General features: G+C 24.1%; 16 protein-coding genes across 16 annotated transcripts, besides 34 other annotated features; 8 read left to right on the top strand and 8 right to left on the bottom strand.

Annotated features, from left to right (window-relative positions):
- Nucleotides 1-1,512: a repeat region.
- Nucleotides 1,513-1,560: a sequence feature (AT_rich).
- A 1-nt stretch (nt 1,561) lies between these two features.
- Nucleotides 1,562-2,140: a repeat region.
- A 3-nt stretch (nt 2,141-2,143) lies between these two features.
- Nucleotides 2,144-3,108: a repeat region.
- Nucleotides 3,084-3,444: a repeat region.
- A 4-nt stretch (nt 3,445-3,448) lies between these two features.
- Nucleotides 3,449-3,469: a sequence feature (AT_rich).
- A 423-nt stretch (nt 3,470-3,892) lies between these two features.
- Nucleotides 3,893-4,075: a microsatellite.
- A 140-nt stretch (nt 4,076-4,215) lies between these two features.
- Nucleotides 4,216-4,250: a sequence feature (AT_rich).
- Nucleotides 4,251-4,333: 83 nt separating this feature from the next.
- On the bottom strand, nt 4,334-5,145 carry EDI_281690 (mRNA-decapping enzyme, putative; the record flags this gene model as incomplete). Its single annotated transcript, XM_001739871.1, has 3 exons — nt 4,334-4,806; nt 4,890-5,044; nt 5,090-5,145. The coding sequence occupies 3 exons, from the start codon at nt 5,143-5,145 to the stop codon at nt 4,334-4,336; spliced, it is 684 nt and encodes a 227-aa protein (XP_001739923.1).
- Nucleotides 4,808-4,873: a sequence feature (AT_rich).
- A 66-nt stretch (nt 5,146-5,211) lies between the features above and the next one.
- Nucleotides 5,212-5,362: a sequence feature (AT_rich).
- A 178-nt stretch (nt 5,363-5,540) lies between these two features.
- Nucleotides 5,541-5,615: a sequence feature (AT_rich).
- Nucleotides 5,616-5,740: 125 nt separating this feature from the next.
- EDI_281680 (uncharacterized protein) lies at nt 5,741-6,277 on the bottom strand (the record flags this gene model as incomplete). The annotated part of the gene is made up of 2 exons (XM_001739870.1): nt 5,741-5,836; nt 5,891-6,277. 2 exons carry the CDS (start codon nt 6,275-6,277, stop codon nt 5,741-5,743), a joined length of 483 nt encoding a protein of 160 aa, XP_001739922.1.
- Nucleotides 6,278-6,349: 72 nt separating this feature from the next.
- Nucleotides 6,350-6,400: a sequence feature (AT_rich).
- A 438-nt stretch (nt 6,401-6,838) lies between these two features.
- Nucleotides 6,839-6,936: a sequence feature (AT_rich).
- Nucleotides 6,937-7,083: 147 nt separating this feature from the next.
- Nucleotides 7,084-7,430, bottom strand: EDI_281670 (uncharacterized protein; the record flags this gene model as incomplete). Its single annotated transcript, XM_001739869.1, has 2 exons — nt 7,084-7,287; nt 7,335-7,430. The coding sequence occupies 2 exons, from the start codon at nt 7,428-7,430 to the stop codon at nt 7,084-7,086; spliced, it is 300 nt and encodes a 99-aa protein (XP_001739921.1).
- A 542-nt stretch (nt 7,431-7,972) lies between these two features.
- EDI_281660 (T-cell immunomodulatory protein precursor, putative) lies at nt 7,973-9,878 on the top strand (the record flags this gene model as incomplete). The annotated part of the gene is made up of 2 exons (XM_001739868.1): nt 7,973-8,130; nt 8,231-9,878. The coding sequence occupies 2 exons, from the start codon at nt 7,973-7,975 to the stop codon at nt 9,876-9,878; spliced, it is 1,806 nt and encodes a 601-aa protein (XP_001739920.1).
- A 196-nt stretch (nt 9,879-10,074) lies between these two features.
- On the top strand, nt 10,075-10,671 carry EDI_281650 (uncharacterized protein; the record flags this gene model as incomplete). Its single annotated transcript, XM_001739867.1, has 1 exon — nt 10,075-10,671. One exon carries the CDS (start codon nt 10,075-10,077, stop codon nt 10,669-10,671), a length of 597 nt encoding a protein of 198 aa, XP_001739919.1.
- A 62-nt stretch (nt 10,672-10,733) lies between these two features.
- Nucleotides 10,734-10,782: a sequence feature (AT_rich).
- Nucleotides 10,783-10,914: 132 nt separating this feature from the next.
- Nucleotides 10,915-11,009: a repeat region.
- Nucleotides 11,010-11,033: 24 nt separating this feature from the next.
- Nucleotides 11,034-11,095: a sequence feature (AT_rich).
- Nucleotides 11,096-11,113: 18 nt separating this feature from the next.
- Nucleotides 11,114-11,896, top strand: EDI_281640 (uncharacterized protein; the record flags this gene model as incomplete). The annotated part of the gene is made up of 1 exon (XM_001739866.1): nt 11,114-11,896. One exon carries the CDS (start codon nt 11,114-11,116, stop codon nt 11,894-11,896), a length of 783 nt encoding a protein of 260 aa, XP_001739918.1.
- A 138-nt stretch (nt 11,897-12,034) lies between these two features.
- EDI_281630 (uncharacterized protein) lies at nt 12,035-12,496 on the top strand (the record flags this gene model as incomplete). Its single annotated transcript, XM_001739865.1, has 1 exon — nt 12,035-12,496. One exon carries the CDS (start codon nt 12,035-12,037, stop codon nt 12,494-12,496), a length of 462 nt encoding a protein of 153 aa, XP_001739917.1.
- Nucleotides 12,497-12,839: 343 nt separating this feature from the next.
- EDI_281620 (uncharacterized protein) lies at nt 12,840-13,433 on the top strand (the record flags this gene model as incomplete). Its single annotated transcript, XM_001739864.1, has 1 exon — nt 12,840-13,433. One exon carries the CDS (start codon nt 12,840-12,842, stop codon nt 13,431-13,433), a length of 594 nt encoding a protein of 197 aa, XP_001739916.1.
- A 98-nt stretch (nt 13,434-13,531) lies between these two features.
- Nucleotides 13,532-13,633: a sequence feature (AT_rich).
- An 838-nt stretch (nt 13,634-14,471) lies between these two features.
- Nucleotides 14,472-15,959, bottom strand: EDI_281610 (uncharacterized protein; the record flags this gene model as incomplete). Its single annotated transcript, XM_001739863.1, has 1 exon — nt 14,472-15,959. The coding sequence occupies one exon, from the start codon at nt 15,957-15,959 to the stop codon at nt 14,472-14,474; it is 1,488 nt and encodes a 495-aa protein (XP_001739915.1).
- Nucleotides 15,077-15,112: a sequence feature (AT_rich).
- Nucleotides 15,212-15,238: a sequence feature (AT_rich).
- Nucleotides 15,278-15,335: a sequence feature (AT_rich).
- Nucleotides 15,459-15,479: a sequence feature (AT_rich).
- Nucleotides 15,960-16,179: 220 nt separating the features above from the next.
- EDI_281600 (uncharacterized protein) lies at nt 16,180-17,232 on the bottom strand (the record flags this gene model as incomplete). Its single annotated transcript, XM_001739862.1, has 2 exons — nt 16,180-16,639; nt 16,715-17,232. The coding sequence occupies 2 exons, from the start codon at nt 17,230-17,232 to the stop codon at nt 16,180-16,182; spliced, it is 978 nt and encodes a 325-aa protein (XP_001739914.1).
- Nucleotides 16,655-16,709: a sequence feature (AT_rich).
- Nucleotides 17,233-17,264: 32 nt separating the features above from the next.
- Nucleotides 17,265-17,318: a microsatellite.
- A 73-nt stretch (nt 17,319-17,391) lies between these two features.
- On the top strand, nt 17,392-18,705 carry EDI_281590 (uncharacterized protein; the record flags this gene model as incomplete). The annotated part of the gene is made up of 1 exon (XM_001739861.1): nt 17,392-18,705. The coding sequence occupies one exon, from the start codon at nt 17,392-17,394 to the stop codon at nt 18,703-18,705; it is 1,314 nt and encodes a 437-aa protein (XP_001739913.1).
- Nucleotides 18,422-18,448: a sequence feature (AT_rich).
- A 54-nt stretch (nt 18,706-18,759) lies between the features above and the next one.
- Nucleotides 18,760-18,888: a sequence feature (AT_rich).
- Nucleotides 18,852-19,391, bottom strand: EDI_281580 (uncharacterized protein; the record flags this gene model as incomplete). The annotated part of the gene is made up of 1 exon (XM_001739860.1): nt 18,852-19,391. One exon carries the CDS (start codon nt 19,389-19,391, stop codon nt 18,852-18,854), a length of 540 nt encoding a protein of 179 aa, XP_001739912.1.
- A 595-nt stretch (nt 19,392-19,986) lies between these two features.
- Nucleotides 19,987-20,045: a microsatellite.
- A 1-nt stretch (nt 20,046) lies between these two features.
- Nucleotides 20,047-20,084: a sequence feature (AT_rich).
- Nucleotides 20,085-20,091: 7 nt separating this feature from the next.
- Nucleotides 20,092-20,253: a microsatellite.
- Nucleotides 20,254-20,261: 8 nt separating this feature from the next.
- Nucleotides 20,262-20,342: a sequence feature (AT_rich).
- A 37-nt stretch (nt 20,343-20,379) lies between these two features.
- Nucleotides 20,380-21,021, top strand: EDI_281570 (lysozyme, putative; the record flags this gene model as incomplete). The annotated part of the gene is made up of 1 exon (XM_001739859.1): nt 20,380-21,021. One exon carries the CDS (start codon nt 20,380-20,382, stop codon nt 21,019-21,021), a length of 642 nt encoding a protein of 213 aa, XP_001739911.1.
- A 26-nt stretch (nt 21,022-21,047) lies between these two features.
- Nucleotides 21,048-21,112: a sequence feature (AT_rich).
- Nucleotides 21,113-21,193: 81 nt separating this feature from the next.
- Nucleotides 21,194-21,288: a microsatellite.
- A 14-nt stretch (nt 21,289-21,302) lies between these two features.
- On the top strand, nt 21,303-22,400 carry EDI_281560 (developmentally-regulated GTP-binding protein, putative; the record flags this gene model as incomplete). The annotated part of the gene is made up of 1 exon (XM_001739858.1): nt 21,303-22,400. The coding sequence occupies one exon, from the start codon at nt 21,303-21,305 to the stop codon at nt 22,398-22,400; it is 1,098 nt and encodes a 365-aa protein (XP_001739910.1).
- Nucleotides 21,908-21,938: a sequence feature (AT_rich).
- Nucleotides 22,401-22,403: 3 nt separating the features above from the next.
- Nucleotides 22,404-22,455: a sequence feature (AT_rich).
- Nucleotides 22,453-22,854, bottom strand: EDI_281550 (uncharacterized protein; the record flags this gene model as incomplete). Its single annotated transcript, XM_001739857.1, has 1 exon — nt 22,453-22,854. The coding sequence occupies one exon, from the start codon at nt 22,852-22,854 to the stop codon at nt 22,453-22,455; it is 402 nt and encodes a 133-aa protein (XP_001739909.1).
- A 90-nt stretch (nt 22,855-22,944) lies between these two features.
- Nucleotides 22,945-23,001: a sequence feature (AT_rich).
- A 47-nt stretch (nt 23,002-23,048) lies between these two features.
- Nucleotides 23,049-24,362, bottom strand: EDI_281540 (beta-amylase precursor, putative; the record flags this gene model as incomplete). Its single annotated transcript, XM_001739856.1, has 1 exon — nt 23,049-24,362. One exon carries the CDS (start codon nt 24,360-24,362, stop codon nt 23,049-23,051), a length of 1,314 nt encoding a protein of 437 aa, XP_001739908.1.
- Between the last annotated feature and the right edge of the window lie 107 nt (nt 24,363-24,469).

Below are 24,469 nucleotides of genomic sequence, written 5' to 3'. Positions count from 1 at the left end.
AAAATAAATAAATATAAAATAATATAAATAAAATAAAAAATAAATAAAAAAGAATAAAATAAATATTTTATTATATTTTTATTTATCTTTTATTCTTATTTCTTTTTATTATTTATTAAATTAACACATTGAATATGATTCTTTCAAATGAAATAAAACAAGAATGAAATATGAATATTTTTATATTCATCATTTCATTTATTGATAAATGAAATGTTCATATTCATTTATTGATTTTATTTTATATTCTTTTTTATTTTTATATTTCAAATAAATAATAATGAATAAAAATCATTTCATTTCAATTACAATACTTCGTTGTGGTGTGAAATAGTGTTTTCCACAAAGTGTATTTGATATTCCTTTATATGAAAATGACCATTGATAACAACATGAATTTGTTTTATTATTTTCTTTACAAACAACAATATCACCACCAATTAATCCACATCCAAATCCAAACAAATAATCACTTGATTGATTAAATAAAATAAATGCAAATCGTGGTTTTTTAATATCAAATTTCATCATTCCTTGAATTCTTCCTTTTGATTTTAATGAAAATAAAAATGATTTGGGATCATTTATACAATCAACTTTATCAATTTTCTCATTAACATATCCTCCAAATTTATTTCCTTCTGAATCTTCAATAATAATTATTATATGTTCTTTATTCATTATTCTTTGATTAAATACTGATGTTTTCTTATTCCAATCATCAATATCTGAATCAAATAATATATTCGATACTTTTCTATTTGTCCATTCTTCTAGTTGTTTCATTTCTTCTTTTGTATTCATTCCTTTCATTATTCTTAATCTTTCTCCTTCTTGTTTCTTTCTTTCTTCTTCTTTTCTTCTTTCTTCTTCTTGTTTCTTCTTTTCTTCTTCTTCATCTTGTCTCTTCTTCATCTCAAAATAATCATTATAATATGTGTTCCATTCTTCTTTCGTTTTATTAAATGATTGTATGATTTTATCTGTTTCTTCGGGTGTTCTGAATATTTTATTTTTCATGTTCATTTCTTCAATTGAAATAATTGTATTGATTATTTCATTCCGTGTTTTACTTAGTATTTCAGAATCTGAATTACTTTCTTCTATTATTTTGTTCATTTTATTTTTAATTATTTCTATTTTATTTATTGTTTCTTGACTTTTTGTTATTATTAGTTTTCTTCTTCTTTCTGTTTCATCAATCCTATCAATTATTCCTTCTCCTCTTTTAATAGCTTCTGAATATGTTTCATTGTCTTGTATTTCAAATATTTCATTTTTAATACTTCCTAAATAATAATTATAATATTTATTAATATCAACAATTGATTGTTGAATATTTGGAAGTGTTTCTATTTCTTCTTTAAAGAATTGAGTGTTCTTGTTTATTAACTCTTCCATTTTAATTTAATGAATATCAGATTAAAATCAGATGATTAAATACTTAAATACACGTTTATAACAATCATTTTATTTATTATTTTATTATTTTAATAAACGTCATTTCATTTTATTAATTAAATTAAATGTTATTTATTTTATTATTTTAAATAAAATTATGGATTCGAAGATATCACGTCAGAGATACCACACAATACCCTAAAATATTATCATCATTTAAATCTACTAGTTATGGAATGGTTATAATATTGTATTTAGTTGAAAAACATCTTAATCAATACTACAAGAATAACAATGTTTATTAATTACAATGATGTGATATCATTGATAATAAAAGAATGGGTATTTATAAAATGTTATTATTACTTGTTAGAATACAATTATATTTGATAATATAAGATTATCAAAGAAAAAGGGTTTAGTGGTTGATTCTAAAAAGAATATTAGCCTAAAGCAATACAGTAGTAAATATATATTTTCTTTAAAATAAGAAAATAAAGAAGAAATTTAAACCCATCAAATCAAATAGAAATTAAATAACGAATATTTAAATAATTGATGTTTAAAATACTCTATTCCACATTAAATAAATGAGAAAATGAAATTATCATAATTCAACAACTAAAATCAAAGAATGAACTAATAGATGATGAATAAACACTTTTAAAGCAAATGGATTAATTAATCTCCACTGAACAATATAAAATGAAATTATTAACATTAATTAACTACTTTTTATTGTGATCCTTTTATCAATTCAGAATATACATCATATTTTGATACTATGGATATTGAGTATGACCATAGAGTCTTGTAAAGAAAATCAAACAACAAACAGGTATTCAAGTTCAAAGAAAAGAAAGAACTTCAATAACAATAAAATGCATAATAATAATGATAAAAGAAATAACAAGAGAAAAATGAATAGAAAAAGAAGAATACAAATAAAAACAAATAAGAAAGAAAGTAAATATAATGATAATAAACATTATACAATTAATAAATCTAAATTATTAACAATAAATGAAAATGAAATGAAAAATAAAAGAATAAGAAATGAAAATGAGAAATGAGAATAATCAGAAATACATAAAAAGTATGAAGGTAAAGAAAGGATAATATTCTCCAAGAAGTATATTCAATAAGAAATAATAAAATAATAAAGAAAAACAAAGAAGAGTTCAAAGATAAAACAAAATAAATGAAGAAGATATTAAAATAAATGAAAAATGAATCAAAAACAAAAATCGAATTAAAGAAATGAATGATAGATGTAAAACTACAAGAATAATAAATGAAAAAGAAAATAAAAGGAAAACACAAGATAAAGAAGAGAAAAAGGAAGAAGAAAGCAACAAATAAGAAATTAACATTCTTCAAAATAAAATTAAAGAAATAGAAGAAAATATTAAAGAATTTCAAACAAAAAAGAAAGAAGAAGAATGAACCATTTCAAATGAAATGATTCAAAAAAACACGAGATAGAATTAGAAAAGAACTTGAAGAAGAAATATAAAATATGAAAACATAAATAAACAATATTCAAACTACATATAATGAAATAAGAAAACTCTAAATTAAAATAATAAAATATTTTATTACAATGAAAATAAATTAAATATAAAATATAAATAACACATAAATATGAAATAAAGATGAAATCATTATTTTCTTTGTTAATTATGAGATAAAGAGGAATGATGATGTGATGAAGAAGAATATAAGAAATAAAGAAAAACAAAACACTGAATATCAAAAAAGTATGATTGAAAACTATGAGATTGCAGAAAAAACAAAAGAAGAATTAAACAATACACAAAGAGAAAATGAAGAACAAAATCATTTAATATCAAAACAACAAGAAATTATTGTTTATTTTTTATTTCATAAATAAAGAAGAAGAAAACAATGATATTAATGATAAATACACAACAAATACTGAGAACATCATCATCTGGGACAATACAAATGATCAAAACTACAATTATGAAAAAGATAATTCTGGAAATAGAAGAGAGCAAAACACTGAATATCAAAAAACAACCACTTAAATTAAAATTAAATAAAACTTATGGAAATAATCAAAATGATTCTTTTCTAAAAACAATAAAAAACAATTTGTTATTCAATTTCAATTATCTATTGTATTCTAATACTCCGTCTTTGGATTAAAAAATCTTAATTTACTTTATCAAAAAACTTGTTACAATGTACGTTTTGATTTATTTTTATTATACTTGGTTTAAGGTTTCTTCAATTGTAAATGCTAATATTCAATACCATTCCTCCCTCTACAAACAAAAAAGGAAATTCTTTTTTACAAAAAGTTTTTTACATGAAAAGCTATATGTTTATTTTTTATGACACAATAATTGTCATTGCATTTCTTCAAAATATACAGAAAAAACTGTAAAATTTCATTTGAGAGGAAGTTTTATTTTCTAGCCATAATGTTATTGACGTAGATTATGTTTAAATTATTAACAAAGAAAGAATAAAAAAACTTAAAGAGAGTAGAATGAAATAGTCTGTAGAATAAATACAAAATAAAAAGAAAAAGAAGAAGAAAGAGAATAGAACATTAAAATAATAAAAAGAGAAATAATAAAATAAATTATAAATAAAGTAATAAAGAAGAAATTATAGTTAATAGAAAAGAAATAATAATAATATAGTAAAGAAGGGTAGAAAAAGGAGAAAAAGTACTAAAAAAGAGTATTAACGAATTAGAATATTGATAAGCATACAAGTGAAATAATATTTGTATAAGTTTAGAGATATTCTTAGATAAAATATTTGGAAATAGAAGAAAAGAAATAAAAGTTTTAAATAATTATTTCTAATTAATTCTTTTCCAATAAAGTAAATAGGACCATTAAAATAATGATTATTCAAATGTAAAGAAAATATTGCATAATTCATCTGGACTTCTTTATTTTTCAATAATTTCTTTTAAACGAGTTTTTTCAGTTTCTTTAGCATCAATTTTATCAATTAGTTCCCATTTTACATCTGCAATTTCTTCTTTACACATTGGTTTAAACTCTGAATTCATTGGAATATCAGGAATAACATAATATGTTGTTGAGTGGTTGGCAACTCCTTTATGACTTTCAATGACAAAAGAATATTCTTGTTTACATTGTTCAATAGAAATGTTAATTCCTGTTTCTTCTTTTGTTTCTCTAACACAACTAAATCGAGGGTCTTCTAACAAATTCATTTTTCCTCGTGGAAATGAAAAGTGTAATGAAGAAGGTGCCCTTACTCGAATAACATGTGTTAAACTCTCATTTAATAATAAAGCTCCTACTACTGATATTCTTGACTTGTATGTCTTCCACTTATCTACTTCTGCATCAACGTTCTTTAAGTCAAATGTTTTCCATTTTACTTCACGTACAACTAATTTTTAGTATTTTTAATCTTCATTATTAATTTTATTATAAGTATAATAATTTTTACTATAAAAGTATAGTTTCACAAACAAGTCTCAACAAAGAATTTAAAATCAGTGATCATTGGAAGGTAATTTAATTTCTTTGTCCAATTATCCATGTAATACCAATGTGCAAGTTCTAACAAAAATAAGAATCTTATAGAGTCGTTGTACTCATTTACTGGATTATTGATAACAAATCGTCTATTTTAATTAATTGGGTACTTCTACTATTAACAATAAACAAACGCACATAAGTCATTCATTACATCACTTAAAGTAAATATTGGAACATGGGTATCCATCCCTCTTGTTGGAAATGTTTTTGTGTCTTTTATAGTTTTTTGTTTTTTCTATTTTTTGAATCTTTCAAAAATAACAAAAAAATACAACATATTTTATTTTTGTTATATATTTACTATACTTTCTAATAAATAAAAGTATTTTCATTTTAAACTCTATTTTATTATTTCATAAAATATTATTATCTTTAATAAAATGAAAAAGTAAATAGTATTTTATCATTAAAGACCCAACTAGTTTGGTATATGATGATAATTGAGAACACTAAGACCAACACCCTTTTTAATGCTTAAATGCTGAATTTCAAATAAAAAAGTAATACTCATTCATAACAACTTGTTTAAAAAAGAATTTATTCAAATATTCTAAGAGTAATAATATAATCACTTTAAAATGGTTAAAATAAAAATCAAATAAAACGATAACTTAAAATAAATTATGTTATTTTTTAATCTTTTCAAAAATAAAATTACAAAACGATTTTTATCATACATAAATCTAATCATCTCTCTTTTTGAGTTATTTTTAAATAATCACACAGAAAACATTCAGTTAATATTATATAATCAACATTTATTAAATGTTTATTACCTCTTATTATCTCATAGATCTTCTTGAAATAAATACATCTTCACTTCTATTGGCAAGAGAGCCCCCATCAATACCTTTCATTTTAAATTTTTTTAGTTTATCCTAATAACGTTAATTAAATTATTCATAACAAAAGACTTGAATAAATAAACAAACTACTTCATATATTCCATATGACATATTAGTTGATGACTGTATTAATAGTGATTCTATTGGTTGATATTCAGGTGCTTTTTTCTCAGAAAGAATACCAAGAACTTTAAGTTCATCTTGTTTTCTATAACGAAATATATGAGGAGCTAGTTTTGTTTCATAAGTTAATCCAAGACCATTAAGATATTCTTTTACTACTTTTGTTCGTTTCCAATTCTCATCAGTTAATGATGGCGGAACATTAAGTGTATTAAAAATATCTTCAATTTTAGGTTGCATAAAAAATGTATCTTTTTTCATTTCTTGTTTAATAAAATCATCTACACGATCTCGTTGAGGAATCCAAAGATTTGTTTCTGTAATTTGATATGTCTTCTTTGGTTTTTCCATGTTATTTGTTTTTTTTAGTTTTTCTTCTTTCCTTTTTATAGAAACCATATGTTATATAAAACATAAATACTGAAATTTATAAATAGATTATTCTTTTTTGATTATTTCTTTTATAAAAAATTAGATGCAACAGATATATATTCAACTCAACATTAAGATCTACAATTTTTTTAAATTACAAATAAAGAAAAGTAATTGAAAATAAGTTATGTGGTTGTTTAAAAATAAATAAAAGAATAACATACTTCAAATTAAAAAGAATAACACTTCAAACTTCATTTAAAAAAATAGTGCAAAGTTATAAAAGATCAAATAAAGTATAATGCATTTAGACAAGATATTGTTTATGATAAAACATTGAACTCATTGTTTAAATTAAATTAGGAATATATTCTATTTTTGAAAAACAATTTATTTGAATTATTACTGAGGAATAATTACTTCTATCTATTATCCTCTCATACAAAACTATCAAAAGTCTCTCACAATATCAGGAACTAGGCTGTAGTTGGTTAACGAAACAAAAAAGAACTAATTTAAATTAAATGACCTTCAATTTAGTAAAATTTTTTAATTAAAAGTATAATTGTTTTATATAACATCTAATAATTAAAAATCAAAAAATAAAAAAGAATGAAAAAATAATAATCATAAATATTCCACTTCACAAAAATGACACTCATCAGAAGAGTGTGTTTTGGTTTATAACCCAGTGGAAGATTATTTGCTTAGTAATTCTATTGATATGATTATTTCTATCAATCCTACGAACTATGCAACATCATAAATAGACAACCATCACTCAATTAAACTAAATACCCTATTAATTGAACTTGACCTTTTCCTTCAATAAACAATTGTTTTGATTTTCCTTTTTCAATAAGCATCATCATGCAAACTTGATTTGGGTTTGTTTGTTCATCCAAACGATATAGCATGATCTTCTTGTCATTTTCATAAATGTACAACTGTGCATAACTGTCTCTTTCTTTTGTTGGGAACAATGCAATCTAAATGTTTAATTTTTCTTTTCACTTAAATAACCACTTCATCAAACGTTTTTAATAAAGAGAGACACTCCATCTTCAATGTTCTTGAACTCAATAGAATTGCCACAAGGAACAAGTTGGTTATACAACTGAATAGTAGTCATTGTGATAACAAAAATTAAAATAGAAAAAGAATTTGATAAACAAAAAAAAACGTGGAACAACGTCAGAACCTTTCATTTACTTTATATTTTTATTTTTTTGATTCATTCTTATCATGTCAAAAGACCCATACTACTCTGATAGATATAAGGATGACCAATACGAGTATAGGTTTGTTCTTTTACACTAACGCAATGACTAAACTTATTTAATAGACACGTAATTCTTCCTGATGAAATGGCAGCAAAACTTATAAAAGATCATTTAATGACTGAGGATGAGTGGAGGAAACTAGGAATACAACAAAGTGTTGGATGGGTTCATTATGACATTTTTAAGCCAGAGCCAAATGTGTTATTATTTAGAAGAAAAAGAACTGATATCTAGTTTCATGGTGTTTTTTTGTTGGTGTTGCTCAGGTAGTTAGGTTATTAAACAAATTGTCTTTTAGATTCACTATTACATGTTTAAATCAGGTTGTCTTTACATAATCTAATAATTTAGAAATCTTGAAAAAACATAATCGAAAATCTCGGAGAATAAAATGAAAATAATCTTTCTTTTCTTTTTAGGTTGTTGTTTGGCAAGTGTTTGGACACCTTTCCAAAAGAAAAGTAGTTGTAAAGCAAATTTTTGCACAGAAAATGATTGGTCATTTGAAGGAGAAATAGTTGGATTTGCAGATTATGATGATGATAGACAGTTTGTTGATTTCGATTAATAAGAACTTGAATAACCTGTTTTAAATAAATGGGGATATGATCCAAATAAAGAGAAATAATAAGAAGTAATAATTGTATAGAATAGAAATTATTGTACTCAGTTCAGATAAGAAATCAATTAAATTAGTTAAAGAAAATAATTCTGGTAAAACAATTAAATATGAGGAATTTAAAACATTATTGACATTTAACGAAACTATTATAAATGTCATTGCTGGAGATTTTTTGTTTAATGGAGAAACATCGTTTATTGTCCAAACATTCAAAAATAATATATATCCAACATACCTTTGTTATCATACTAATGATAAATTGGTATGTGGTCAACCAATTTCATTGTATGGAGAAGCTACTGCTTTTGATGTTAATGGAGATAATTACATTGACCTTATTAGTTTAAATTCTAAAAAAACTACTAGTGTTTGGATGAATAAAGGAGATAAAAGCTTTAAAGAAAGTAATGAGTATATATTCCCAACATACGATGCTACATTCCCAATTACTATGGCAGATATTAATGGGGATTGTCGTTCTGATTTATTATTTGTTGTTAACAATAAAGGAAAACATGAAATTCAAATTTATACTACACAAACTACTAAAGAATCAGGTGATTATAAAGTATTAAATTATTCTTTAAGTAGAACTATTAAGATAAATGGAACTATTGACAATATTTTAGTCAATGACTTTGATAGAGATGGAAATATTGATTTACTTTGGTCAATGAAAAATATAATTCATATCCAATACAATAAACAAAAAACTGTGTGTAAGTCTTTTGTAAAATCTGATTCATCATGCAGATCACAAACTGAAATGTGTGTTGCTGATGAAGATTATCAATTTGAAGGTGGAAATTCTATTGAGTATATTCTACCAAATGGAATTGAATTAGTTATAGAAAAGGGATTAAGTTTTATCTCAATGGGAGATTATAATATTGACTCATATCCAGATTTACTAGTATTAGTTCAAAACTCTACTAAGACTCATTATATGATGCTTCTAAAGAATGATAATGGAAAGACTATAATTGAAGAAGAATCAGAAAAAGAAACAATTAAACAAACTAGTCTAGGTGCTATGTCAGGTGTTTTCTTTGATGGAGATAATAAAGGTATGTTAGATTTATTCTTTAATATTAAAGATGAGAGTAATGGAACATCTATAAGAAAAGTAAAAGCAATTAGTAATAATTTAAAACCAGATGCATTATTTGTCAAAATTGTAGGATTAAATGGAGTTTGTGTTTCAAGTTGTGGGGATGGATATCAAACAATTTCTCCAAAACCATATGGATCAAATTATTTTGGTGGAATGTTCAAATTAGCATTAACAAATACTGATGGCAATAATATCGGATTAGCTTCTGTCCAAATTTCACAAACAACACATGGGTCAATTCAATTCCCTTATTCTCATATTGGATTAGGAAGAATCTCAAATTATATTCAAGTTGTAGAATTTGGAAGTAATATGAATGTGTCAGTCATTCATCAACAATTCCAATCCATTATTCCTAATTCTCAATTAGTAGTTATTCCACACCCACCATTAAAGTCATCAAAATGGTCAATAGAATTATATTTCTTGGATTTAAATTTAATGTTCTGGATTGCTATTAGTATGACCATTGCATTAATCATTTTAGGTATCATAATGTTAGTGTTATTTATAAGAGATAAAAAGAAAGAAGCAGAGAGTCACTTCTTAAATATGAAATGAATTTTCTTTTTCATTTATTTTATTTTCAATAAAAGGAAGAAAATACAACATTTCATTGTTGTATTGACTATTTCAGAATATCTGAATTTCTTTTTTGTGTAGTGAAGTCAATAAAATACCATCACTTGTTTAATACTTCACCTTTTTTTAAATTTAAACCAAAACATAAAAAAATCAATCAACAAAGAAACTTTGAATGTCCATTAAAAAAGAAGTTATAAAATTAATTGTTTTTGGAGGTGTTTTTGGGGTAGGTAGTTCAGCCATTGTAATTCAATTTGTCTCAGGCCATTTTGTTACAATTTATGACCCAGGTATTGAAGAAGCATATGTAAAGGTAATTCAAGTTGATAACAGTAGTATCAAATTAGAAATATATGATACATACGTAGATGAGTTCGTCGCATTGAGAGATCAATACATAAAATATGGAGATGGATTTGTATTGATATATTCTATTACATCAAAAGAATCATTTGAAGAAATAAAAGGAATTTATGAAGAAATTTATCGAGTTAAACACAAAGATAAGAATGAACCAATTCCAATTATTATAGTTGGAAATAAATGTGACTTAGAAAATGAAAGAGAAGTAACAAAAGAAGAAGGTATGAATTATGCAGACAATATCAACTGTCCATTTATTGAATGTAGTGCTAAAACAAACGAAAACATCAATCAAATCTTTGAAACAATCACAAGAAATATTCTTGAACAAAAATATCAAAGAGAAGAAGAAGAAATATGGACAATAAAAAAACCTCAAAGAGAGAAAGGATGTTGTGTTGTTTAATAAGTGAGTGTATAAGTTAAAGTTAATTAAAAGTAAAAGTTGTAGATTATCTTGTCATTGCCTTTATTTATTTTTATTATTTAAATTAATTATTAAAAATGTAATATTATACTTTGTGTCTAATCTTCTTACTAGTTTTTATATTTTTTTGTTTCAAGAGTAAGGAAAATAAACTATGACTTATTTAAGTATTTTCGAATGATACTAACAATAACTAATAAACGCCATTTTGTTTTAACGGAATCTCTGATAGAAGTAGAGCATACTGAAGAAACTGAAGTAATTACTTCTCAAATGAAGAAATCCAATTATAGATATATCTATTAATTGTTATTTTTTTTGTTTTAATTTTTCATTTCAAGAAAATTACTTTTAAAATAGAAAAAAGAATTTTCAAAAAAAAAATAAAACTTTAAATTAAATTGTGTTGAACAAAACATAAATGGGAATCTGTTTTGAATGTAAAAAGCCAACTGATTTGTATTGTGTCCATCACAAAAAACACATTTGCATTGAATGTATATTCAAAGGCCATGTCAATTGTACTGTTTGTAAATACCGTGAATATGTAGAAGAAAACCGTGAGGAAGTGAATAATTGTATAATTTGCAGCACTGAATTGACATCAAAAGAGACTGTACGCTTGCCTTGTTTTTGTGTGTTTCACAAAGACTGCTTAATTTCTTTGTTCGACCAATCAATAGAAGAGGTTAAATGTCCTAAATGCCATCAACCAATTTTCACACAACAAGACATTCCAAATCAAATCAAAGACCAATTAATCTCTACGTTTGCTGGTAAATCTTATCTTCAACCATTTCTTGAGTTAAATCCTCCTAAACATGAAGAAGAAATAGATATGACTGCAGCAGTTTTATTGAACGAAACTCCAAAAGAAATAAAACAACTCCCACAAGAAAAAGAAGAGCAAGACAATGTCGAATATGTCCAACAAGAAATCACTAGTTTAAAACGTAAAGACGACAAAGTAGAAGGTAGTGAAAATAATGAAGTTGCACCAACTATAGAATTTGACGTGAGCAGTGATGAAGATGACCATGGAAGTAAGAAAAAAGAAATGTCTTCTATTGGAAAGAATTTCATTCAAACATTAGGAAAGAAGAACAAAATATCTGGAAGTACTCTTTTGATTTTATTTGGGTTAATGGTTGTACTAGTTGTTTTTATGGTTGTTGTTTATTTCATTGGTAATAAAGACACATAATTTAATTACATTCTTTTCATCTTCCTTGATAATTTCTCATATTCAATTCTCACAAGATAGAAATAGTAAAACTGATAATAAGTAAATAATAAAATTGTTTAAGAAATAAAAATCTCAAAAACCCTTGACAAAAACAAAATGTCAATCAGAATTGAGCAATGCGTTGTTTTAAATATTCTTAAACACTTTAGAAATACACATTCTTCATTTAATAATCAAACACACTGTGGTGGAAGAATGTATGGAGTTGTTAATGATGAATCAGTTGTTGAAGTGACTGGAAGTACCCCAAAGTCCGGAGAAGGAAAATTAAAGATGGCAAAGGATATAGTTGGGCAGAATTGTTATTGTGTTGGGATGTATGTCTGTGGAGGAAGTAAAGATTTAACTGAACAACAATTAGAATATTTGAGTAAAGTTAAAGAGAACATTGGAAGTAGTTTTGTGGTATACATTAATCCAACAGAAAGTTTAAAAAGAAATTCCCTTATTATAGAAGGATATATTCTAGAGAATGAATCTACAAAAGAATTAAAAAGAGTTGATATTGTTCTTTATACATCTTCTTTACAAAAGAATTTTATTGCTCAAATGGAATAAAATGTTGAATTGACTCATTAATTAATATTGGTGTGTTTTTATTATAAGAATGAACGGAAACATTAGAAATCAATAAAATTATTAAATAACAATAAGAATGAAGTTTTTTAAAAAAGCAGAAGAAATGATAAAATAACATAACATTATATAACAATTAAATACTCTCAACATAAGAAGTAAATAGTTAAAACTCAAAGTTAAATAAAAATAGTTATGAAAACACAAAAATAAAAAGAGATGAAATAGAGATGTTAAATAAATTAAAGATAAATTTTCGATAATTCATTTACTTCGGAGGTTTATAAAAGGAACTTAAAAGAATTAATTAATTAGTTAGTTTTAAATGAGTGTTAGTGCTGATCTGTATAAATTGGTCACATTAGGAAAAAACAGTTCTGGTAAAACTTCAGTCTTAATCCAATTCGTCTCAGGCCATTTTGTTACAATTTATGACCCAGGTATTGAAGAAGCATATGTAAAGGTAATTCAAGTTGATAACAGTAGTATCAAATTAGAAATATATGATACATACGTAGATGAGTTCGTCGCATTGAGAGATCAATACATAAAATATGGAGATGGATTTGTATTGATATATTCTATTACATCAAAAGAATCATTTGAAGAAATAAAAGGAATTTATGAAGAAATTTATCGAGTTAAACACAAAGATAAGAATGAACCAATTCCAATTATTATAGTTGGAAATAAATGTGACTTAGAAAATGAAAGAGAAGTAACAAAAGAAGAAGGTATGAATTATGCAGACAATATCAACTGTCCATTTATTGAATGTAGTGCTAAAACAAACGAAAACATCAATCAAATCTTTGAAATAATCACAAGAAATATTCTTGAACAAAAATATCAAAGAGAAGAAGAAGAAATATGGACAATAAAAAAACCTCAAAGAGAGAAAGGATGTTGTGTTGTATAAAAGTCAGAGTTATCAATTAATACAATATTACCACTATTTGCTATAAATGAAATGATGTTTTGTTTTAATTAATAATAGTAAAGAAAAACAAATGAGAGAATTATTAATTTAGTTTTAATAAAATTCAATTAAAAGTTAATAATAGATATTTACTTATTATATTATTTGATAAAACATATGTATTGTTTATATAATTTTATCATAACTATAATACCTTTAATATTTTGGTACTAATAATTTTATGTTCATCAAATTATTAATAGACAGCTACTTTCGATTCGATTATTTTAGTAATTTCATTAAGAAATTTTAGTTGATTTTATCTTTCAGTGTCATTGAACAAATAAGGACACATCTCATTGAGTAATATTAGTACTCTCTAATACTTCCAAAGTGTGTTTTTTCAATAACTTGAATGAGCGTGTAAGTGGTTTGTTTTAATAAGTGTGTTTTAAGCCTATTGGTCTGACTAGGTCAATAGCAATTTTGTTTTAGTGCACAAAGATAGAATTCTTGTCAGCGCTTTAGTGTAATGACTCTTCTTTAATTGTGTCAAAGCGTGATGGTATCTTTTCAAACAATTATAAGTACTATCTTCAAATGTGAAATATGAATAAACTAATAATAAAATACACAATTAGAAGGTACTCTAAAAGAGTTTATTGAATTAAGATAATACTCTGTTAATCCATTATTAATAAGATTCGAGAGTAAGAGAAAAAAGGAATAAGAAAGATAAACAATGTACTCATTCTCAAAAAGGCATATGACAATAGTATTTACTAAACACATTAACATTATTAGATGAGTACTTTTATGTAATAACCATTTCTAATTTTTAGCAGGAAATTCTCAAGTTTTTGGGTGTTGTATAAGATTCAATAGGTTGTATAGCAATGAGAAAAAATCTTGATACAACATAAAGGAATAGTAAAATTAAAGAGATTGTATATGAAAGGTATAATTTATTTGTAGTATTTAAGTAATAGAAGGATAGTTTTAAATGATAATAATTGATGAAAAGAAGTGAATTAATTATTAATACAATGGAGATGTTAAGTTTGTTAATTGAATTATATTATTGATAAGATCATTTTGACAAAAGGAAATATAGAGTTGAGAGATTGTTATTGGTAATGCAAGAGGTTTTAATTTCATACAATGAAAGAGATCTAATTTAGTAATAGTAGTTTGAAAGACTTTTTCAATAGTAGTTAATGAATCACACCAATAAATACAAATAGTTTGAATTGATGATGGAACAATAATTGATTCTAATGAAGAACATTGGATAATAGATATTTGTTTCAATTGGATTAATTCTAAATTCAAGAAAGGGTTAATTGGAGTATTTCTAATTTCCAAAAAAGTAAGAGTAGATGGGAGGAATAAAGATTGAACAGTAGAACAATTTTTAATAGAAAAACTAGATAAATGAATAGAAGCCAAATTAGGAAGAGTAATATTTGAACAATTTGTGAAAGTAATTGTTTGAAGTGAAGTAGGTAATATAAAACAAGAAGGTTGTAAATAATGAGAATTTGTTAAGTTAAACTCTTGCAAAGAATTTGCAATTGATAAATCTATATTACAAACAGGACATTGAAGAGAAGAAATTTCAAAACAATGTAAACGTACAAGCCAATATAAATTAAGAATAGATAATAATTTATTATATTGAAGAATATCATTAGAGATTGTTAAAGTATTAGAAGCATCATATAAAGGAAGAACAAGTAATTTAACAAATGAAGTTTTTAATTCATTTGAATAACAAGAAATAATATAATTATTAATTTTTAATTCATTTAACCAAGTAATATGTTCTTCTCTAAGATCAAAACATTTAATAATAATTTTAATTTTATTCCATTTAAATTTATTAAGAATTGAAAATATTTTCTTAAGTTCAATACCATTACATTCTATAACTAATGAATGAAAAAATTGAAAAGATTGAAGTTGTGTAAATATTTGTACTATATATTCTGTAAAAAATACCATTTCAGTATTTCCATTCATATCAATTAATAATTTTTTTAAATTCACCATTTTTTGAATAGGTATTTGTACATCAAGATCAACATAAAATGAAAAATAAGTGATTTTTGATGCTATTTGAATTAAGTTTGGTGCAGTATAAATGACTTTTCCATAAAGATTAAATCTTTTTATCTTATTTATTTGTTCAATTGTTAATTTTTCAATCATTTCTGAATCACAAAGAAATGTTTCTATCCCAATAAAATATTGAATTTCTTTTTTTAATGATTTAATACGTTCTTTTGTATTAGTTAATTTGCAAGAGTAGAATGGATTAATCTTTAGTCGTTTTACAGAATAAAAACATTTTCTACTAACAAAAATAAATGTTAATAATGTTGAAATATTTTCCAAATAAGGAACTATATTCATTAAATAAATAATTTCTAATCCTTTTCTTTGTTGAATTATTGGAGATTTGATATTAAGTGATGGACAAAAAGAATTATCATTACTTTGTTTATTTCTAAACAAATATTTCATTTGAAAATGAGTTGATTTAAGTTTAGTTTTCTTTTTTTTTTTTTTTTCAAAGTGTTAAAAGAAATTTTAGAATAAGATAGTGTTTTGATAAATGAAAAGAGAATAAATGTTAATTAGATATTTTTATTCATATCATAAGAGTCATTTCTTTTAAAATTTCTTCAACATATTATTCAAATGAAAAGAAAATAAATTAAATAAACAATGAACGTTGATTAATTTAAAAGTCTAAGATTTCAACACCATCAACTTCTTTTGTTGATGTAAATTCTCTTGGGGTGACAGGTACTTTTCCCATATTAAAGATATTTCGAAGTTGTTCACAATCATTTTCATTATAACACATAAAAGCAAAAACAATAGATGGACTAATTAATGAAAGGTCAATTTGATATGTTGGTGGATTAAAATACCCAAAATCTCCTGCATTTTGTACATAATGAGGGTCTAAAAAAAATAATGTTGTTCCTTGATATCCAAAAACAAAAATTGCAGATTCTCCAATACCACCAACAAATCCTCGACTTTGAGAAAGAGTTAATGAATCTAAAATTAATTGATGTTCAGTGAATGTGATAATTTGAGGAATTAAATAAAGTGTTGGATATGAACAATTTGGGATATGATCTAAACAAGTGATACAATTAAATAGTTTTTTATCCCATTCTTGTAAAAGTGATCTATAATGTATTTAGAATTAATTTTGATTATTAATAAAAATTAATATTATTTTTATCTTTAAATTAATAACAAACGAAATAGCAATACAACATATTGATGGTGGTAAAAAATTAGTTCCAGTTGGATTATGTACTTTAATGATTTCTTGAATATAAATATTATGAATTGATAATAATGATGAAATTTTATCATAAATAAGTTCTTTTGCTTGTAATTTATTTTGTTGATGTTCAAATGAATTATAATCAATTATTTGTTGCATTTGATCTTTAAAAATGACCAATGTATTTACTATCATCATTTGTGTTGCTCGAATAGCACATCCCCATCCTGCATCAGAAGAAAGATAAGTATTTCCTAAACATGAATATTTTTGTCTGTATGTTGCTACAATTAAATCATGAATTTTAATATTTGCATCATTGAAAGTTAAATGATTTAAGTTTTCATTAGTTTCAGGATAATAACAATTTCCAAGAATATAAACAATATTTTTTTGTGTAAATGGTTGTAATTTAATTAATCTTTTAGAGGAAACACTATTATAAAAATATGATCCAATATTATATCCAATACATCTCAACATTGACATGTTAGAATAAATTGTTTTTTTATTTATCTTGTAATAAAAAACAAAAATACAAAAAAAAAAGATTTTAAGAAAAAAAGAAACAAAAAGTTGAATCTTATCATTTTGTTTTTAAAGAATCTTTTATTTCTGAACTTAATATTTCATTATTTAGTATTATCAATGAATAAACCTATACTTAAAATTGATTATTCTCTTAAAGAATGTTGTGAAAATGTTCCACAATCAAAATTACTTCTTCATCAAATAGTATATCATTCAAATATAAAACAACCACATTATATGATCCCTTATGAAATGCCACATAAATCATTTAATCAATCAATTTCAATTGCTGTTCTACCAAAAATTATTCAAGAATTAAAAGAGTTTATGAGTGATTTATTTGTAATAAATTGTTATAAAACATCAATCAATACTACTGTAGATCTTTCTATCAATTCAAATGATTTTCAATCAACATTAGAAATATTATCAGATGTTTTTGATGAATGGGAAATTTCTAAAACAAAAAATTCATTAACAATTTCTAAAGGACAACTAACAATCAATTTTTATGGACCTAATAAAACGCAATGTATTTTATGGGAATTTTATCAATCAATTTCAAAAATTGATCCAAGAATTGAAATTCTTCGATCAAATCTAGTTGAAATTTTAGAATCAACTGAATTAAAAAATCATATGGAATTAAGTTTTTATCTTGTATTACACTTTCTTTTTCATGAAGAAATAATACTATCTCCAATGGAAAAAAAATGTATTCATCCTGAAAATTCAAATTCTGCATATAAATTTTGTAATGTAAATCCTCAAATAAGATGGGTTGTATGTCCTAAATGTCTTGAAATATTCACTAAAAAGTTAAAAAATATTGAAACTATTGAACTAGATTGTCATCTTCTAGAATATTTCATTACATTTAATTATAAAGATAAGTTAATTGATATTGCTTATGGAAAATTACTTTCTAAAAGAAATAGATCAAATGCATTTGAAATTATTTCTGGATTTGATCAATTTAATTTGGAAAATGATATTACTAAAAAACAAGTTAGACAATTTATTGATTCGTTTGCACTTGAATTATATTCATTTTATAATTCATTACCAATTATTAAAACACAAACATTGTGTTATTATAATGTCCCAGCTGAATATAGATTTAATGATTTCATAAGTAATTTTGAAGAATTTAAAAATTATAAAATATTATATTCTATACCAAAAAATTCTCATTCTAAAGAAAAAGGAATTTATATTATTAAATTTGATCGACTTCAAGATAAAGTAAATGCAATGAAATACTTTAAACAAAGTAAAGAACAAGAAATTAAATGTGAAGAATTTAGAAATGAAATTTTTGATTATTATGTTAACACATTACAATATTATGATTCATCAGAACAAAATGTTGTAATGAAAAGAATAAAAAATCCAAAACATCAAAAAGAATATGAATATTTATTGAATTAATTTCAAGAATTGAATAACTTTTTGTTGTTATTAACATTTTTCATTAATAAACTGTAATTTTAATAATTACACATAAAAAAAAAAGATATTCAATTAAAATAATATGTAATTTACAATTTGATAAGATAGATAAATAAAAAAAAAACTTATTCTTTTAATGATAAGTTTTTCATTTTTAAAATAGCACTTTTTAATTGACAAGAAGTATTAATATGACTTATAAATTTTCTCATTAATAAAGAAATTTGTTCTTCTAAAATATCAATTGAAATGATATATTTACCATTAAAATAAATATTCATAAAATCAAATAACTTTTTTGTTAATGGTAAATTTTTTTCTTTAGATAATTGAGAAGTTGATTTTTTAAGAATATTAGCATATGAAGATTTAGTATTATTAATTTTATCTCTTATTTGTGTTGGTGATTTTTTAAAATGAAAATTATTAATAAGACATTCAGAACATTCTTTTAAAAATTCATTTAATGTCATATATTTTCTTTGTGATAACTGCCATTTTTTATATTTTAACATCACAAAAATAGTAATTTCATCATTCCATTGATATGAAACAAAATGAGAATAACATAATTTTTCATTTAATTCTTCTTCTGACTGATTAGAAATTTTTGGAGTAATAACAAAACTTTCAACAGGTACTGGAGTAAAAACTGACAAGCTCATTACTTAACAGGATTGAATGAATAATATCAAATCAATTTGTTAAATAGTTCTGTATTCTCCAAAAATAATAATTCTTCTTTCAATTCCCTTCAATATCATTTACTCTTTTCTAATTTTACTCATATCATCTTTTTTTTTACCATATTTAGACTTCTCTGATTTGAGTTCTATTTCTAACATAATCAAATTCTTAATATATTATTTTTACTTTCTCTTTTTCTCCTTTTGACAAACTCAAAGTCTTCTAATTTTTCCATCACTTGTTATTAAACTCTTTTATATCACAGTTTATCTATTTTTATCTGATTTATTAAGATAATGATTTAACTTTTTATTTTTGGTTTTTGAAATTTAAATCTGAAACATGCGATTTACTAAGGAAAGGAATACAAGTATTTTCAATCATCATTTATTATGATATGAACAACAAAATCAATGATATGATCTCGATATCATAATTTTTCTCTATTTCTTACCATATTGAAGAAAAATGTCTTTTTGTTGAAAATAAAGAATAAGTCAATGGTAATGACACTACTCTATAAAATCAGTAGATACAATGTTTATTTTTTGTTTCTTGATATATGAACATTTGAAAATGAATAAAAAATAATAAAACAAAGAGAGAATAAAATAAATAATATTTAAAATAAAGAATTAAACTAATTTTTTAATTTAAAAATACATTATATACTTTTAATAATTTAATCTAAATTAAAAATTAGAAAAAACTAATTTATTATTTAGATGAATAATCTTTATAAAAACTTTAAAAAAAAATATATTAATTTTAATTAATGAATTAAATAGTAAAAATTAAATCTTCCAAATTATTCTAAGAAAAATTAAATTGAATTTAATTTTCAAATGATTATTTTTATTTTTATTATCAAAGAATAAGAAATAGAATAAATAACTATGAAATATTATATTAAAATAATTTTTTTTATTCCTTTAAATACTCCTAAAAAAGTTCTTATTAAAATTAATGTTATTTATCTTTGCAGCAATTATACTTACTGCACATGCAGCTTCTTATGGTGTTGATATTGCTGAATCTATTTCAACATCATCAATTCAATGTTTAAGAAATCTTGGATTTAATTCCTTCTTCATCTTTAGAGCTTGGAGAAGTCTTGGATCATTTGATCCAAATGCTAAATCAATTAATGAAAATGCTCTTGCTGCTGGATTTAGTGCAAAGAATATTGATGCTTATTTCTATCCATGTTATTCATGTGGAGATCCTGCAGGACAAGTAAAATCATTCTGGAATCAAGTTACTTCTAAAAAACTTAAATTCGAAAGATTATGGTTTGATATTGAAGGTAAATGGTCTTCTTCTAAATCAAGTAATAGAAAATTCTTTGAAAGTCTTACTAATGAAGCTGCTGCTATTGGTATTAAATCTGGAATTTATGCTTCCTATTATAATTGGGAAGATATTGTTGGTTTAGACTATAAATTCAGTAGAGCTGGAAGTTGGCCAATTTGGTATCCACATTATGATGGTAAGAAAACATTCTCAGACTTTAAATCATTTGGTGGATGGACTTCTCCTTATATGAAACAATACAATGGTGATATGACTGCTTGTTCTCATGATGTTGATTACAATTACAGACCATAATTCTTAATTCACTTTTTGTTTCTTTGAATTTTTTTTTTTTTCTTTTATATAAAATCAAATAAAAAAAAGTATTGATTTAACTTTAAATAAAGAAAGAAGTTGAAAAGTATTATAGTATTAATTAATATATCCATCAAGTTATATATTACATTAATTTATTGGATTCATTTTAAATAAAAATAATATTAATATATATAACAATATTAAAGAATATTAAAATAATAATAGTAAATAAGTAATAAAAAGAACTATATAATATAAAAGTAAGTAAAGTAGAAATCATGTCATTACAACAAAAGATTGATGATATTAAATTTGAATTATCGAGAACACAAGTCAATAAAGCTACTATGCATCATATTTGTATGATGAGAGCAAAAATGGCAAAATATCAACGAGAATTACTTGCACCAGAAAAAAAAGTTGCAGGAGAAGGGTTTGATGTAGCAAAATTTGGAGATGCAAGAGTAGGAATGGTTGGATTTCCATCAGTTGGAAAATCTACATTACTTACAGCAATGACACCTACAGAATCAAAAATAGCAGCATATGAATTTACTACATTAACATGTGTTCCAGGAGTAATGGATTTAAAAGGATCACAAGTTCAATTATTAGATCTTCCAGGAATTATTGAAGGAGCTAAAGATGGAAAAGGAAGAGGAAAACAAGTAATTTCAGTTGCTAGAACTTCTGATTGTATTCTTTTAATGATAGACGGAACTAAATCATTAGAATTAAAAGATAAAATTGAATATGAATTAGAAGGAGTTGGAATTCGATTAAATAAAGAACCACCAAGAATTCGTATTGTTAAAAAACTTGCTGGAGGAGTATGTTTTACACCTACAGCAAAACAAAGTGAATTAACACAAGAAATTGTTAGATTAATATTAAAAGAATATAAAATATTAAATGCAGATGTTTATTGTGATACAGATTCTTCAGTTCAAGATTTAATTGATGTAATAGAAGATAATTGTAAATATATTCCTTGTATCTATGTAATTAATAAAATTGATGCAATGGAACCATCTGAAGTAGAAAAACTTAAAACAATGCCTTATTTTTGTTGTATTTCTGCAGCTCAAGGAATTGGTTTAGATAAATTAAAAGAAATGATTTGGGAACAATTAAATCTTGTTAGAGTTTATACAAAAGTTCCTGGTGCTTTTCCTGATTTTAAAACTCCTATTGTTCTTCCGGCACGTAAAGCTACTGTAGAAAATGTTAGTTTTAAAATTCATAAACAACTTGCTACTCAAATGAAATATGCATTAGTTTGGGGAACTTCTGTTAAACATAGTCCTCAAAGAGTTGGTAAAGATCATCATTTAGATGATGAAGATGTTCTTCAAGTAATGAAAGTTGGTAAATGAATGAAATATTTAATTAAACAATTATTCCTTTTTATAAGAAAAAAAAATTTAATTAGAATAAAGGAGCTAATGATTGTTCCATTAACTTTAATTGAGAAAATTCTGATGATTTCATATGGAATGTAATTGTTTTCTTTATTGCATCAATATCAATATCAGCCATAATAATTATGTCTTTTATTAATTTGATAATCATTATTAATTTAGCAACTGTTCCTTCTACTTTTTCAGCTACTACTTTAAATCCACAATCAACTAATACATTTTTACTTTCTCCTGCTTGAATATGATTAAAAACAAGAACTAAAGTAGAGTCACATGGAAATTTATGATAAATCTCTGCACATACTCGTGGTTGTGTTGGCACTCCTTCAGAAATAGATGCTAAATATATTGGCATTATAAGAGTATAAAATGAAACTTGTTTTGTTGAATGTGAAATTCCTAATTGCATTACATTATTCATTTGCCCTTCTAAAGAACTTCCATTGAAATATAATGGTAAATCAGTTGAATAAATTTCATTTATTTAGTGTTTCAACACATTTAATTATTTTAATTTTCATTCTGTATTTCATTTAAATTATTTATTGTAATTAATGAAAGTTAAATATGAAATGATGTAAACATGTTATTAAATTAGTTTTATTATCTCATTCTACTAACAAAATTAGTGAATTGTCCCCATGCATTTCCATCATCAAGAAGTCCTCTTGTCATTCTCAAATATGTGAATGCTGTTAATCCATGTTGTTTACATTTATTGATGATTTGATTAAATCCATTAGTGTTACATCCTCCATATCCACATAATTCAAGTGCATTTTCTCCACATTTTCCAATTCCAACTGTTCCTGCTGCATTAAATGCTTGATCAACTAAATTAGCTGGTGATGATCCACAATTTCCATCAGTTCCACTCATTTCAAGACATGTAAAATCAAATCTAACATTATTATTTTTGAATGTATTAGAAAGTGTTTTATATGCATCATTTCCATTTGAGTTATAATATCCAGCTGTCATTTCTGCTGCATGTGATTGATCATTGTACCACCAATGAACTCCTGATATTTTACCTGCAAGTGCAAGTGTATTTCCAAATACATTTCTTGCTGCTGAAAGAACTTTATCTGTGTGACTTAATAACAAGTCAAAATACCATTCTTGGAAGAATCTTCCATATTCACTTTGATAATTATCAAATCCATTTCCAAAGAATCCTGTTGATGATGGTGGTTTAGAATTATAATTTCCTGCATTTGATGGTGATCCATTTCCCCATTCTGAATGTCCTTTGGCTGTTGCTGCTTTTTTAAGTAATTCTTTTGATTTACCATCATTACATTGGAATTCTCCTACTCCGCAATAACTCCATCTTGAAAGTGGATATGATGGATACCTTGTTTCTCCACATGGTCCCATACCTACTTGAATTTCATTAATTGTTCCATCATCAATATAACTTTGGAAGTTTTGTTTAAATGAAGTCATGAAATCTTTATAAATTTCAATTGGTGTTCTTCCTTCAAAAATAGATGAATCATCATATGCAAATGAAATATATTCATTATTAACATTATTTTCATTATCTTTAAAGAATGCATCATTTGCTGCTCCTGCATTTCTTACCCATTGTGGAATTTCAATTGTTACTGAATCTCCTACATTTCCTCCACATTTATGGAATGACATAACTGCTTGGAATTTTAATCCTGCATTTTTAACCATTTGAACTAATTCTTTATATCCATTCCAATTGTAATTTCTTGGTGATGTTTCTACAAGTCCCCACCAAACATCTGCCATGACACCAGCAACTCCTCCTGATTTAATTTTATTTAAATCATTTTGAAGTTGTCCTTTATTATTAACTCCATTAGAATTGACAGTATCAAGTGGCATCATCAAATTGACTTCAGTAGCCAATGTCAAAGTAATAACACTTAAGAAGAATATCATTATTTGATTAATTTCAGTTTTGTATGGTTTAAATCATTAATTTTCATGAAAAACATTTAATATTACTTTTCAAACGACTTTTCATTTTGATGAAAAAACTTATTTAT

The sequence above is a fragment of the Entamoeba dispar genome, genomic scaffold, assembly GCF_000209125.1.
Source record: "Entamoeba dispar SAW760 scf_1105229462493 genomic scaffold, whole genome shotgun sequence".
In the NCBI taxonomy this organism is placed as follows: Eukaryota; Evosea; order Mastigamoebida; family Endamoebidae; genus Entamoeba; species Entamoeba dispar.
This window is presented reverse-complemented; position numbering and strand designations above follow the sequence as displayed.